The 15,383-nt window shown below is 41.4% G+C and overlaps 1 protein-coding gene across 1 annotated transcript in view; it reads right to left on the bottom strand.

Moving 5' to 3' along the window:
- CDKL4 (cyclin dependent kinase like 4) overlaps positions 1–15,383 on the bottom strand; it is a 35,636-nt gene that overhangs the window by 8,566 nt on the left and 11,687 nt on the right. The window contains exons 3-5 of the mRNA XM_068979255.1: positions 7,465–7,537; positions 1,334–1,424; positions 76–273 (exon numbers count right to left, since the gene is read on the bottom strand). Of these exons, the coding sequence (XP_068835356.1) occupies positions 76–273; positions 1,334–1,424; positions 7,465–7,537 (362 nt within the window). The remainder of the gene's footprint in view (positions 1–75; positions 274–1,333; positions 1,425–7,464; positions 7,538–15,383) is intronic.

Below are 15,383 nucleotides of genomic sequence, written 5' to 3'. Positions count from 1 at the left end.
AAGCTCCTGCTCATTATAACAACACGCTACTACTACAAGTTAGCAACTCTGTAAGCCATAGAGTATAACTTGTACCCAATGTTCTGATGATCAGATAAAGTTGGTCCACATCTGATTTTCCAGGCCAGAGTGGCTGGCCTGTCAGCAGCTCTGCAAAAACGCAACCAGTAGCCCATATGTCGACTGAAGAACCATACTGGGTATCCCCCACAAGAAGTTCAGGAGCTCGGTACCATCTTGTAGCGACATAGTCAGTGTAGGCATCTCCTGGAACTGCAAATGCATCAAGAGCAGGTCAGCCTCTCTGAACAGATCAGTGTCAATAATTCTCAGAAGCCACGCTTCTCCGAACAGTTCACGCAGTGACGCACTAACCCAGGGAACTGTTACACTGTGTACTCAGAGAGTAAATTCACCTTCCATACTATTAATATAAAATAGACAAGCAACAAGGATACACTGTGGGAGATTATAACCATTACCTTGTAATAAGCTATCAATATAATGGAGTATAATCTGCAGAAACACTGGATCACTATACTGTACACCTGAAATTAAAATAATACTACAAATCAACTTAACTTCATTTAAAAAAAATTCAGCTTCCAAAGGTACCTTAGCTATTCAACATCTATGTAATCCCAAAGAGAGAGGACCAGGGTGAGAGCATAGGGAGAATTTCTGTAGTGCGGCTTCGAGAATAAACCAGCTTCCCAGTGCACTCTCAGGTTGCCCGTGTTGGGGTCCTATCAACAGACTGACTACGTGCACACCCACCTTGCAATGTGTCTGCTGTTAATACATGTCTCCGCCTGCTGCAGAGTTTTAGATTCAGGGGGAGATCGTTACCTGTCCCCCCTTTCCTTTGGTTCCTCTCTCTCTGGGATGACTTCTTTGTTCCTCAGCTCTGGCTCTGAATCCTCTCTGTAATTTACAGTTTACCCTCCCAGTCTCATCAGCTCCATGAAGATTTTCCCAACCACTCTAGATCACGTTGGTATCTCCCCCCGGGGAACCATCTGCCTCTTCACTTTAGTACTTTATTGCCAATCATCTTGTGTTAGTCTTTTGTTTCTTTTACTTCGGATTATAAGTGCACGAAGACCAGAAATGCATCTTTTAGTTCTCTTTCTTACCTACAGACACAGCACATAAATGTGGATGGAGCTGAAGTAGGAACTAATGTGCTGACTAAAAAATTAAAGTGAAACTTCCCTTTCTGAATAATAACACTATAACAATTAGCATAATTCAATATCTAAAGTAAGAATTTAAACTATATCATTTCATAATCATCTGTATTGTATAACCTAGTAAAAAACTTGCTACTTACTCAGAATTCGTGCAAACCCAAAGTCACAGATCTTGATTATTCCTTGCTTAGTTATTAGAATATTTTCAGGTTTTACATCTCTGTGAATACACTGTAAGAAAATATTTAATTATTTCCCTGAGTCATCAAAACAACAAAGCATAATAAACATTAACTATTAGTTTCAATGATAAACACAGCCTGTGAGATAAACACAAATATGGTTTTCCTTCTTTTTTTCTAAAACCTTAAATTGGCAATTTTTCATTTGGAAATCTTGTCATAACAAAAAAAAGTTGCTATACTAGGGAAAAAAATTATTGGAGGGGAAAACTGAAAAAATTTTTTTGAGAAGGGAGTATCATATAATTATTTCTTCCACTTTTTACTGAGCCGTATTTGAATAGTAAGAGGTAGAACCCTGAATGAAACAACAAAGTCCTAGTGTATAGCATAGAAAATTATAGTCACTACTCTATGATAAACCATAATGGAAAAAATATAAAAAAAAATAATATATATGTATATGTGTAACTGAATCCCTTTGCTATACAGCAGTAATTAACACATTGTAAATCAACTAAACATTAAAAAAAAAACAAAACCCTGAATGAGATTACACCCAGAGTGCCTCTAATAAGAACAGCTGCCACCTAAGAATCACAATTCACATTGCATAAATGTTACAGATTTGAGAAACTGGAAAAACATTCAAATGACAACAAAAAGAAAATGCATCAGAGTGACCATCTTATTTATCATCTGGTCAGGATGTGTGAAAGGGAGCTGAGTTAATTACTCCGAGAGGACAACAGACCATAGCTGTCCTAGGCCAGCTGGAACCTATGGCCACCTATTAACAAGAGACACCAAAGATTCAGCCTCAGGAGATGAGTATCCTCAACAGTGAGCTAATCTGGAATCATGAACAGCTTTCTTGAGATGTGACCTCATGATGGAGTCGCTCCTGGGAGACCAGGTCGCCACTGGGAGGCATTCTCCCCTTAGAGTCCTCTCCGGTGGAGAACTTGCGACTTGCTGCATCATCCCAGGACCCTCAGTGAAGCAAGTGCTCCTTTCTGGATGTGAGAGGGCTAAGCTGGGGGCGTGCATGATGGTGGGCTGAGTGAACCCCACCCACTGTTATTCCGGAAATGGCTACTGCATGCTCGGATGCCCCAGGAGGAAACAGCTCAGGCCCTCGTCTTCAGAACTTTAGCTTTCCAGGTTATTCGCCCTCCAAACAAGCAAATAGGTTAAACGCGATCTTGCTCTTCTTCACACGGAGCTCTGGACTTTTCAGAGCACTTCCACATGAATTAGTGCAGTCTTGCAATGACCCTGTGCTGGCAGGTGGCAACCGCTGGGCTCCTGATTAAGTACCACAAACAATCAGCTCCCTCTGCCTGACTTCTCTGTTGTGATATCAGTCCCTTTAAGTATTCCTTTCAAACTGATGATTTTGAAATTTTTATTTTTTTTTTGCTTTTATAATAGCTATCTAAGAAGAGAAAATGTTGAATGCTAAATTCATTCTGGGTCATGGGGAAAAAAAAACCAAAGTCCGGCACTCATACTACAAGCTTGTTTGTATTTAGTTTCAATTACTGTCAACTGTTTCGTCATTTGAATGGCCATCAGCTAGAAGAAACCTTTTAAGGCCTCTTAAAAGTCCTAAGGCCTTAGATGGTAATTTTTAAAGCTGCACTGTTCTGACATAAACCAACATAGTTTTCATCCTACCTTTTAGGCAACACATTTATGAAAACTGGATTAACATTGAGTCATATTCACCTACAAAAGCTACTGATTTAATAAGAACAGGTTATGTCCTTCAGATGAGTCTGCAGCAAATACTAAGTTTCTGGATTATGTGTGGTACTACCAGGTAAATGGACTTATACTGCTACCTGTCTAGGGGCCTACTGAAATATGCAAATCCCTGTGAAATTTATAGCCACTTGTTTTCCAACCAAAATATACAAAGGCAAATGAAGTACTGACAAGTCCCAAAGAAACAGAAAAAATCATTTAGTGTAGGTACAGGTAAGAGAAGTTACAAATAAAGAAAAATAGATGGAGTACTGAAGAAGGAAAAAGAGAGTAAAAATCACAGGAATAGTAAGAACCAGAGCGTGGAGAACAGAAGATGCTTTGACATACAGCATTCACTTTCTCCAATGCAAAGCTGCACTCAAGTGTAAACTCTGTAATGCCTCTTGCAATCAACTTATTTTCCACCAAAGAACAAGAAAGTTGTAAGTCAGGGGAATCAAAACATTTTAATAAACTTGGGTTTCATACACAGCTTTTAGCAAACATTGCTTAAACTGGGTTATGGTGGCTGATGTACAATCTCATTTTTACAGACTCTCAAGCCAGTAGGAAGAGGTACCCATGGTATTTTAAACCTGATCCTTAATTCTAAGAACCGTCTCCAAAAACTTCCCTGCCAGAAGCTGCCTCGTTACATAAGCCTGAATGGATATCTGAGAAGGTTGTTCTTTGAGCCTTATGGACAGACACTTATAATCAGAGGAGAGAAGCCTCCTTGACAACTATGACACTGATATCAACAAGACGATAATGGATGTTATAGCCAGACGCACTCACATTTTGGAGGTCACTGTAATTTTGCCATTTTGATATGGAGGTTTTTTTTTTTTGCCACACTGCATGGCTTGTAGGATCCTAGTTCACCAACCAGGGATTCAACCGGGGACCACGGCAGTGAAAACACTGAATTCTAAACAACGGAGTGCCAGGAAATTCCCAGACATGAAGTTATTTTTCTCTAATTGATAAATCACTCTAGCCACATTATAGGGTAAAAAAAGAACAAAATGAGTAGGTATTTTCTTAAGTCCAGTGCTTCTCAAAATTTAATGGGTACTCGAATCTCTTGGAGATCTTGTTAAATATGCAGATTCTAACTCAGTAGATCTGGAATGAGCCTGAGAGTCTGAATTTCTAATGAGCTCTCAGGAGACCTTCACCAACCACAGTCTGAGTAGCAAGGCCTTAATCCCTTACTACCTTGACCTTGGCTGGGATCACTGCTCTGGAGATAAGTCATGGTTACCACTGTGAATCTTTAGCAACACCATGGGTGGGATTGCCTTTCCTATTTGAGAGTATCATGAGGGTTCCTTTAAAATAAGGAGGGTATAAAGGTTTTAGATGTAGTATTGTAACAGCTTATATATGGTTTAGATTTTTTTCCTTTGCATGTGTTTCAGCTAATAGATTTATTTTAAAAAGATACACAAAGGCTTACCATAGCGTAAGAAAAATGGGGTAACCAGAGTTCAGAAGAAATTTTTTGTCAGAGAAATAAAGTTTGTCTGAAAAATTATCCATTTTTAATAAAGGTCATGGGTTATAAGTGGGAGGTTTTCAGTATTTTAAAGTTTAAGGTACAGAACATGTTGTTCCAAGCAGAGGAATGGTGGCAGTTCACAGAGCTACAATAACATTTGGGTTCACTCTAAACAGTAAGTCATAATCAGGTAGGTAAGGTGATTGATGGACTCATTCATTCATACATTCATCTAGTTACTCCATAAATGTTTCCGGAGCACCTTTTATATAAAAAGATCCAGACCAGGCATTAAGGAGATACATACAAAGATAAGGCAGCCACAGAGACTGCATTCAAGCTTGTAATCTGATTATACAGGGCTAATACGCAAATAGTTATGGTAAATAGAATTTTTAAAAAATCATTTTAATTACCCATAAAACTCCAGCAGCCAACTTAGGTGAACTTGAATACCTCTCAGAGCATGGTGGAAAGCAACAAAGATGTGGATTCAATTCTGCATCATCTTCAGTAATTATTTGAAAGCACAATTTGCATCATGAAAATATGTATCTTGTGAGCAATATGTCTCTATATTCTATACACTTTATCAATAAAAAGTCAAAGCTTCTAACTTACCCTAACAACAACAAAAACCTCACTTTCTTTTTTTAAATGGTTTTATTTAGTTTTGCTGTACTGGGTCTGTGTTCCTGGGCTTTTCTCTAGCTGTGGTGAGCAGGGCCTACTCTCTAGCTGCAGTGTGCGGGCTTCTCATTGTGCTGGCTTCTCTTGTTGGGGAGCACAGGCTCTAGGGCTTGTGGGCTCAGTAGCTGCGGTTCCTGGCTCTAGAGCACGGGCTCAGTAGTTACGGCACGTGGGCTTAGCTGCTCCTTGGCATGTGGGATCTTCCCAGATCAGGGATCAAACCCATGTCTTCTGCACTGGCAGGTAGATTCTTTAACTGCTGAGCCACCAGAGAAGCCCTTCGCTGACTTTCTTCTTAACACTAAGGGAAGCTTTCCTTGCTGCTGCTGCTGCTGCTAAGTCGCTTCAGTCGTGTCCGACTCTGTGCGACCCCATAGACGGCAGCCCACCAGGCTCCCCCGTCCCTGGGATTCTCCAGGCAAGAACACTGGAGTGGGTTGCCATTTCCTTCTCCAATGCATGAAAGTGAAAAGTGAAAGTGAAGTCGCTCAGTCGTGTCTGACTCTTAGTGACCCCATGGACTGCAGCCTACCAGGCTCCTCCGTCCATGGGATTTTCCAGGCAAGAGTACTGGAGTAGGGTGCCACTGCCTTCTCCGGAAGCTTTCCTTAAGTACTGAAAATTAGTTGCATGTTTGTGTACTCTTTTTCAGCAATCCTAGATTACTAGGATAGATATTCTGCTCTTGGCATCAAAACTGACCATATGGTAGTCTGTATCCTTGCCTCAACACTGCCTCTATGTAGGCACCAACTCAAAAGTTTATTTTTTTAAAAAAACTATCATTATATAAGCAAAAGCACCCAAGAGCTTACTTAAAGAAGCCCCCACTGGCCTAAGATGGGACAACCTGAATATCAGAGAGAACAATAATTGCAAAGGATTGAAATACATTACATACATAAAATCATAATGATGCCCCACACCTCCCCCGAACCCTTCACTCCTGGAGATTGCCTGGAGACATTCTTGGAGATACCAGTTCATCACTGTGAGTACTGACATCTACAAGGAATAATCACATATTTATCTTACTGTACTTTACAGTAACCAGAGTCCATGGCAAATTTTTCTCCATAGAATTCCAATTAGTAAATGCAGAAGAAATATTAGAATTAGAAAATTGCCACCTTTTAACCTTAATGAAATACTGGAGAGAGGTAATAATGATCTCTAAATGCTAAAACTAAAAGATTGACAGCGAAAGTGCTAAAGAATGGGATCAAGTGAACATCTCTTGAACCTACTAATCTATTTTAAGACAATCAAAAGTGGGAAAGATGGCCAGACATTATACATGCCTCAGGGTGCTGACACAATAAGAAGTGTACAGTATTATATGTGAAGCCTTCCTGTCTAAAAAGACTGAGCCTGAGTGTGACTAGTCTCTAGATATAAACACCAATTTACAGTAAACACAGGCAAAAGAACAAGTTAAATAACACAAAGGAAGCAACCAGCCAAAAGGATTTCCATAACACAGGAGAAGTCAAAGCCTGGTTCTAGGACTGGAAGCTTCAGTATCAATCGGTAAACGTTAGAACTGCAAATTCTCAGGTTTTATCCCAGACCTACAGCATCAGAAATTCTGGAGGTGGGCCCAGCAAGATGTGTCTTGACAAGAACTCCAGGTGATTCTGATGCATGCTCAAGTCTGACACCCATGGCTCTGAAAAATTAATGATGGAAAAAAGAAAAAGATAGGGGAAAGGAGACCTTTACAGTATAAAAGACTTAAGAGACATTAAAAACAAAAGAAAATCAAGTGCCATGGAGGGTTACACTACTGATATTCCGAAAACTTAGTTTAACCCAATTTAAAAATAATCATAGTACTGATTATTTAAAAATAATCATAGTACTGATTATTTAAAAATAATCATTACTACTGGGGCAAAAGGAAACTTTTAAGTTCATACAAACTTTTAATTCATAAGGAATGAATAATTTGATTCTTATAGAAATTGGAAAAAAGCCACGAATAATGCATTACACTTCTTTGTGTTCTGTAACTTTCTTTTGTTTTGCTCTTCTGGTTCTTATTCTCCTTCCATCATTAGCTCTTCAAATAGACCCCTGAGCCATTTAGGAGAGAAGAGTCATCTTGAAGAAATCAGCAAATACATTAGGAAATATTACTTACGTTGTGTTTATGACAGAAATTGAGAGCTTGAAGTGTTTGCCATAACACACTTTTGATCACTCCATCAGCAACTCTGGGGAAAAAAATAAAAAAGGAAATGAAAACTCCTAAGATGTGTTTTCAGGAGCAGAACTGGGAATAGAAATGGAATGGGTGGGGCTTGTCACAGCCAGTGGATGCAGTACAAAGGGAATCTTGGAAATGTTCTTTTTAAAAAATGTTTTAACGAAAATTGCTTTACTATTTTTTTCATTATAGCTATGTAACTGTCCTTTTTAACTTGAAATTTTTAATGCTTATCATGAAAATTCAAATAATATAGAAAAGTAAAGAAATAAAACATGTTCATTCAAATCTTGCTAGCCCAAAATAATTGCTGTAACTTACATTGATTGTCCCTTTGGAAATCCCTGGTTCTCTTCCTCTCTCTGCATTTACTTTTTAACTTTAATATTAAACAAATGCATTCATAAGGTTTGATATTTTTAAAGCTTAAAAAATATCCATGAAGAATTCTCTCATATCTGCCTAACCAATCATTTCATCCTTGGCAATTCCCCTGCCTCTTTCAGAAACATTGTATGCACTGAGGTACAGATACATATATACAGAATATGTATGTATATATCTATTTCAGTGACCAAAGATCTCAGTATATAGATGTATCATAATTTAGTAAGTCCTCATTGACAAGCAATTAGGTTTGATCCAAGTTTCATTTCTAGAAACAATGCTTCAGTGAATATCTTATCATCTATCCATGGAAGTTGTGCAATAATCTTTTTAAGGTAAGTTCTAGAAGTGGGATTTCTGGGATCTATGGGAGGCACATGATTATCTTTCAATCCTGCAGGTATGAACTTCAGGTAGCTCTGAGACATGGTTTTGCAGGAAAAAAGGCATCTGTGAAGAGTGATCTTCAATTCATCAAGTTCATGTTGGTGGTAAACACTCAAGCATATGCAAGAGTTGTTTTTATAACCGTTACTTACACCTGGTAAGATGCAGCTGCAATACTTCGGCTACCTGATTCGAAGAGCCAACTCATTGGAAAAGACCCTGATGCTGGGAAAGATGGAGGGGAAGAGGAGAAGGGGATGGTAGGGGATGAGATGGCTGGATGGCATCATTGACTCAATGGACCTGAATCTGAGCAAACTCCAGGAGATGGTGAAGGACAGGGAAGCCTGGCGTGCTGCAGTCCACGGGGTTGCAAAGAGTCAGACACACTTAGTGACTGAACAACAGCACCTACACCTGGTAAGCAGGCAGGCACACAGCCAGGGAGGCCAGGGAGAATCAAGAGCCCAGGAGAACGGGAGTCTGGGAGCTTCTGGCCCCTGCAGATTTCCTGTGTGGAAAATACTGGGGAGTATTTTCCACTTGGGGATCTGGGCAACATGTATTCTGAGAGTACTTAGTCTATTTTGTGTAACCATTTCTGTAAATTGCAGCAATTACATTCCCTCTAACTTTTCTATTGATGCCCTGTTTCAGGGCATTTCACAGGAAGAGTCATGGCTTCGGTTCAAAACAGGATCCTTAGTGAGTACAGATTCCAGGAAGGCAGATTCCATTTTAGGTAAAACAACATTTATACAAAATAACAACTCCAAACAAATACCACAGATCTTACAAAGATAGTTATCAAAGAGAATACAGATTCACACAGAGCTCATTCCAGAAACACAGAGCGCTGTAACATTATTCAGCCACACTCAGCAGTTTTTCAAAGCATTTTGTGAAATAAAACCTTCCATAGAAACCAAATGATACTCAATGCTTCGTATACTGTGGGTGAATGACAAACATATAATGGAAGAATTGATAATCATGAAGGCCTGAAAGCAAAAACTAGACATCCTGGGACTTCCCTGGTGGTCCAGCATGCTTCCACTGCCAAGGGCATGGGTTCCATCCCTGGTCAAGGAACTAAGATCCTACATGCAGTGAGGCATGGCCAATAACTAACCCTGATGCTGGGGAAGACTGAGGGCAGGAGGAGAAGGGGGCGACAGAGGATGAGATGGTTGGATGGCATCATCGACTCAATGGGCATGAATTTGAGCAAACTTTGCGAGACGGTGAAGGAGAAAGGATGGCACCTGGTGTGCTTCAGTCCACGGGGGTCGCAAAGAACTGAACAACAACAACAAAACTAATTAACTGTTTAAAAAACACAAGATATCTTGGTTCAAAACCAAAGGTGTTAGGGAGGGTGGCAGGGTCAGGGAATTCAGACTGGGTCACCCAGAGGCTGCTCTTTCAGCCACTCAGGGGAATCCTGGCACTGACATCAGAGCTCATTATCTTTTAGTTTTATATATAACTTGATGGGGAAAACAATTTCATTATCAGTGCCCAAGATGAATCAAGTCCTTCTCTGTAAACCCTTGTTATCCTAGAATAAAATCCAGCCTTTATTGTGGCCTACCAGCCTCTTAATGATTTCACTTCTGTTAACCCCTTTCCCCTACCTATCTCCTAGCACATTCTCACTGACCTCCACTCTGGCCCGTGAGTATCTGCTCTTTCCTCAACAGACCGCCAAAGCTTTGTGTTTACTGTTCATCCTACGGCCTTCACCAGGAATTCTCTAGCTCCTCAGTGAGTTTTCTCCTCCAAAGCCTTGTAACTCTGCAAGGGCTTTCTTTACCTTGTCCGTTACTGTAGCTCCAGGGCCTCGAACTGTAATTGGTACCCAACAGGTCCTCAACCAAGCTTCCTTCGCTGGAACTCTCAGAGACTATATAAACTCACACCCTGTAATAAATCCCTTTTTGCTTAAACTAGCTACACTGAATTCTGTTGTTGACTCTTGATCAGTGCAGAATAGGACACCAGAATTGGGGATGGGAAGCAAAGTCAAGGCCTTGGGAAGGCAGGCTATCTGACTGGTTGGGTCTGAAGGCTGGGAATTCTAATTAACATCAATGGCTGCAACACTGGTGAGTGGATACCCAGTGATGAACCAACTGAGTACACAGTCACGTGTGGTCATCTGTAATAAAAGTGCCTGTTCAGGGCAGGGTTTTGCTGGACTGAAAGTGATCAAACAAAATGGGAACACGTAGGAAAGTAATAAAAGTGGGGGTGGGCTGGTTGCTTCTCACTTCCCTGGAAAAATTGAAGAAAACAAAAGGATAGCTTTAAGTAAAGCTTTGATGTTTTGGTTCGAGGCATAGTTAGGACACCAGAAGTTTCAATGTTTGCCCTTATTTCTTGTGTTTTTAAGACTCGCTCCACTGACCACTGGGATTACTCCACAAGTGACTGAAAAATCGGACACTGAGAATAGTCCTGCTGGGTGCTAAATGACAAAACAGACTGAATTTATGCGAAGTTAATTAATTTCTCAGTTAACTAACTGAGACATACACTTTGAGAAATGAAATGCGACACTTGGGAGTATTCACGGAACTGAGAGCATCCCAACCTCCTGCCAAGTATCCCTTCTTTTTTACTTATTTACCTTTTGGCCACACCTTATGGCTTGTGGGCTCTTAGTTCCCTGACTAGGGATCAAACCTCTTGCAGTGGAAGTGTGGAGTCTAAACCACTGGACCTCTAGGGAAGTCCCAAATGTCTCTTCTTGCATGAAGTAGCCCCCAAACGTGTATGGAGACTGGTCTTGTCTTGTGGAGGGCCCCCTCATGGTCTCACTGGAGGCAGCTGTATAGCATGGGTGCTGTCAATTCTCCTCAAGGCTCCTTTCCCTGCCACCCATCAATGTCTCCAAACTGACTAAAGTCAGATCTCAGCATGTTCCAAAGGGCCTATTATAGAGTCAAAGAGAAGAAAAGAAGATTTGCACAGCAAAGAGAACTATCAAATGTTGTTAAACTACTGCACAATTGTACTCATCTCACATGCTAGTAAAGTAATGCTCAAAATTCTCTAAGCCAGGCTTTAGCAGTATGTGAACTGTGAAATTCCAGATGTTCAAGCTGGTTTTAGAAAAGGCAGAGGAACCAGAGATCAAATTGCCAACATCCACTGGATCATGGAAAAAGCAAGAGAGTTCCAGAAAAACATCTATTTCTGCTTTCTTGACTATGCCAAAGCCTTTGACTGTGTGGATCACAATAAACTGTGGAAAATCCTCAAAGAGATGGGAATCCCAGACCACCTGACCTGCCTCAGAAACCTATAAGCAGGTCAGGAAGCAACAGTTAGAACTGGATATGGAACAACAGACTGGTTCCAAATAGGAAAAGGGGTACGTCAAGGCTATATTTTGTCACCCTGCTTATTTAACTTATATGCAGAGTACATCATGAGAAACGCTGGGCTGGAAGAAGCACAAGCTGGAATCAAGATTGCCAGGAGAATATCAATAACCTCAGATATGCAAATGACACCATCCTTATGGCAGAAAGTGAAGAGGAACTAAAAAGCCTCTTGATGAAAGTGAAAGTGGAGAATGAAAAAGTTGGCTTAAAGCTCAACATTTAGAAAACTAAGATCATGGCATCTGGTCCCATCACTTCATGGGAAATAGATGGGGAAACAGTGGAAACAGTGTCAGACTTTATTTTTTGGGGCTCCAGAATCACTGCAGATGGTGACTGCAGCCATGAAATTAAAAGATGCTTACTCCTTGGAAGGAAAGTTACGACCAACCTAGATAACATATTCAAAAGCAGAGACATTACTTTGCCAACAAAGGTCTGTCTAGTCAAGGCTATGGTGTTTCCAGTGGTCATGTATGGATGTGAGAGTTGGACTGTGAAGAAAGCTGAGCGCCGAAGAATTGATGCTTTTGAATTGTGGTGTTGGAGAAGAGAGTATTGGACTCTTGAGAGGCCCTTGGACTGCAAGGAGATCCAACCAATCCATTCTAAAGGAGATCAGTCCTGAGTGTTCTTTGGAAGGACTGATCCTAAAGCTGGAACTCCAGTAGTCTGGCCACCTCATGCGAAGAGCTGACTCACTGGAAAAGACTCTTATGCTGGGAGGGATTGGGGGCAGGAGGAGAAGGGGATGACAGAGGATGAGATGGCTGGATGGCATCACCGACTTGATGGATGCTGAGTTTGGGTGAACTCCGGGAGTTGGTGATGGACAGGGAGGCCTGGCATGCTGTAGTTCATGGGGTCACAAAGAGTCGGACACGATTGAGTGACTGAACTGAACTGAACTGAACTGAATCTATACTGGAGAATGTACGTGGAAATGGATTTTGTAAGTGTCGGACCAGAAAGGAGGAAACACGATGTTACACTGGGCTGATTATAAACAGTTATGGGCACACTTACTATGGAGCCTGGCTCAATAAACTACTTGGAGCAGCTAGGAGTGAGAGGAGTTGATTGCTGAATTGGTTGATCAGAACCTGTGCTAGATGGGTGCCTGTGCCAAATGAAATTGCAATGCTGGAAGTTCATTAGTAAAACGAAGAGGAAGAAATCCAAAGTTTTAGGGAGACAGGAGTGTTGGAGAGGATTTATCACATGCAACATGGTCATCTACTTTCCAGCTATGTCTCCCCAAAGTATTAATGGTAGCAGTAATCTATGAAAAGTGAAAGTCGCTTAGTTGTGTCCGACTCTTTGCAACCCCATAGACTATACAGTCCATGGAATTCTCCAGGCCAGAATACTGGAGTGGGTAGTCTTTCCCTTCTCCAGGCATCTTCCCAACCCAGGGATTGAACCCAGGTCTCCCGCATTGCGGGCAGATTCCTTGCCAGCTGAGCTACAAGGGAAGCCCAAGAATACTGGAGTGGGTAGCCTATCCCTTCTCCAACAGATCTTCCCAATCCAGGAATCGAACTGGGGTCTCCTGCACTGCAGGCCAATTCTTTACCAACTGAGCTATCAGGGAAGCCCATGTTTGTTCCCAAATCTGCAGTATTGCTTTCAGTTTTCTATTTGGTGCCAGACACTTCTAGGCTCCTCCTACCACAACTGCCTTCATTCCTTGGTTCAGAACCTACTGGTTCTTTTTCCATTTTCTAGTGTATCTATTTCCACTATCCAGTTAGGAAATGGGGAGACAGCCCCAAGGATGGATTCATGGACCTGACAGGACTACCATGGGACGGATTCAGGTTAAATTTCATTGGGGACTCTCAATAAGCTTCCCATTCCCACAAAACTGCTGAACCACAGTGACTTTCAAAGTTACTGATGATTGGGTTTACTTCAGAGCATGATTCAGAGATTCCTGAGAGATGGGGTAGCTCTCTTTTCCCAGCACACAACTATCCTGGTAAATATTTGGTCACAGACCATTCGGGGATAGGCTAAGAGGAAAAATCAAGAACACACACATGATGTCAATGCAGGGCTATTCCCCAGGGATAGCTGCCTCCTTCACAAGGTCCTGGGTCTTGGCTATTATGGTGTGCGTGTACACTAGGTCACTTCAGAAGTGTCCGACTCTTTGCAACCCCATGAACCATAGCCCACCAAGCTCGTCTGTCCATGGGATTCTCCAGGCAAGAATACTGGAGTGGGTTGCCATTTCCTTCTCCAGGGGAATCTTCCTGACCCAGGGATCAAACCTGCATCATCTCTTGATTCTCTTGGGCTTCCCTTGTAGCTCAGCTGGCAAAGAATCTGCCTGATTTACAGATATACATCTCCTGCATTGGGAGGCGGGTTCTTTACCACTGGGGCTTCCGTTGTGGCTCAGCTGGTAAAGAATCTGCCTGCAATGAGGGAGACCTAGGTTCAATCCCTGGGTTGGGAAGATCCCTTGGAGAAGGGAATGGCTATCCACTCCAGTATTCTTGCCTGGGAAATCCCATGGACAGAGGAGCCTTGCAAGCTACAGTCCATGGGATCGCAAAGAGTCAGACAAGACACAGTGACTTTCACTTTCACTTCACTTTCTATACCACTAGCGCCCCCTGAGGCTATTACGGTGGCTGAAGCCAAGCCTCTAGTTTATGTAGAAAAGAACCTTACGGACCTGCCCATCTATCTTGTGTGGGAGAATCCATGGTCAGATTAAACCATTCTGATCACCACGCTGGCTCTGTTGTCTATTATAGTAACTTCTGGAAGTGGAGTACTCCTTCCTGGCCTCTGTCACCCAGGGACCCCATCATTCCTAGGAAACCAGGATGTCATTTCAAAGGAAGAATCTCCCTGCTTCAGCATGTGGGACGTGCTGCTGCTGCTCTTCTGGCTAAAGCATTTCTCAGTGCTCACGATTCACCGCCACCCCTCTACCAACCCACACCAACAGCTTTACAGGAAATTACCAGTGATCAGTTTACTGAGAAGGAAATTAATTCTTTTATATGTCCATCACACCCGGGTAAAGATGAATTTAAAAAAAAAGAAATTGAAACCTGATTTACAGATGTACATGATGTGCTGTTGCCAGCCAGAAGTGGAGAGCAGCAGTGTTATAGGACCCTTTATAATCAATTGTTCCCTTATATATCTAATTCTTCATTAGATTTTAAATTTCTTGATGGTTGAACTGTTCCACTATGTATAGTGCAGTGACAGTGAAGGGAAATCTTTCCTGTTGGTAGGTGATAATTTCTATCACATTACCAAGTAACTTACCTACTGGACCTATTTTGAACAGAGAAGGATTTGAGAGAATGGGAATGTATTATTTCACATTTAATCAGATGACACCAGTTGCAGTTGCTTTACATACATGTAGTTTCTTCTATATATCAACTTGAATCAGCCATAGGTATACATATGTCCCCTCCCTCTGGAACCTCCCTCCCACCCCCTTTTTTCTAATTTATTTATTTTTAATTGGAGGATAATTGCTTTATAATATTGTGTTGGTACATGTAGTTTCTTTTTTTTTTAAATATATATATGATATTATACATGTTTCAATGCCATTCTCCCAAATCATCCCACCCTCTCAACATGTAGTTTCTTAACTGCAGCAAATCAAACACAGTCTCAGGGCTTACTCTGCAGCTATTGATCTAACAA

Source organism: Capricornis sumatraensis, chromosome 1 (assembly GCF_032405125.1).
Source record: "Capricornis sumatraensis isolate serow.1 chromosome 1, serow.2, whole genome shotgun sequence".
In the NCBI taxonomy this organism is placed as follows: domain Eukaryota; kingdom Metazoa; phylum Chordata; class Mammalia; order Artiodactyla; family Bovidae; genus Capricornis; species Capricornis sumatraensis.
The sequence above is the reverse complement of the archived record's forward strand: the minus strand, read 5'-3'. Positions and strand labels throughout refer to the sequence as shown.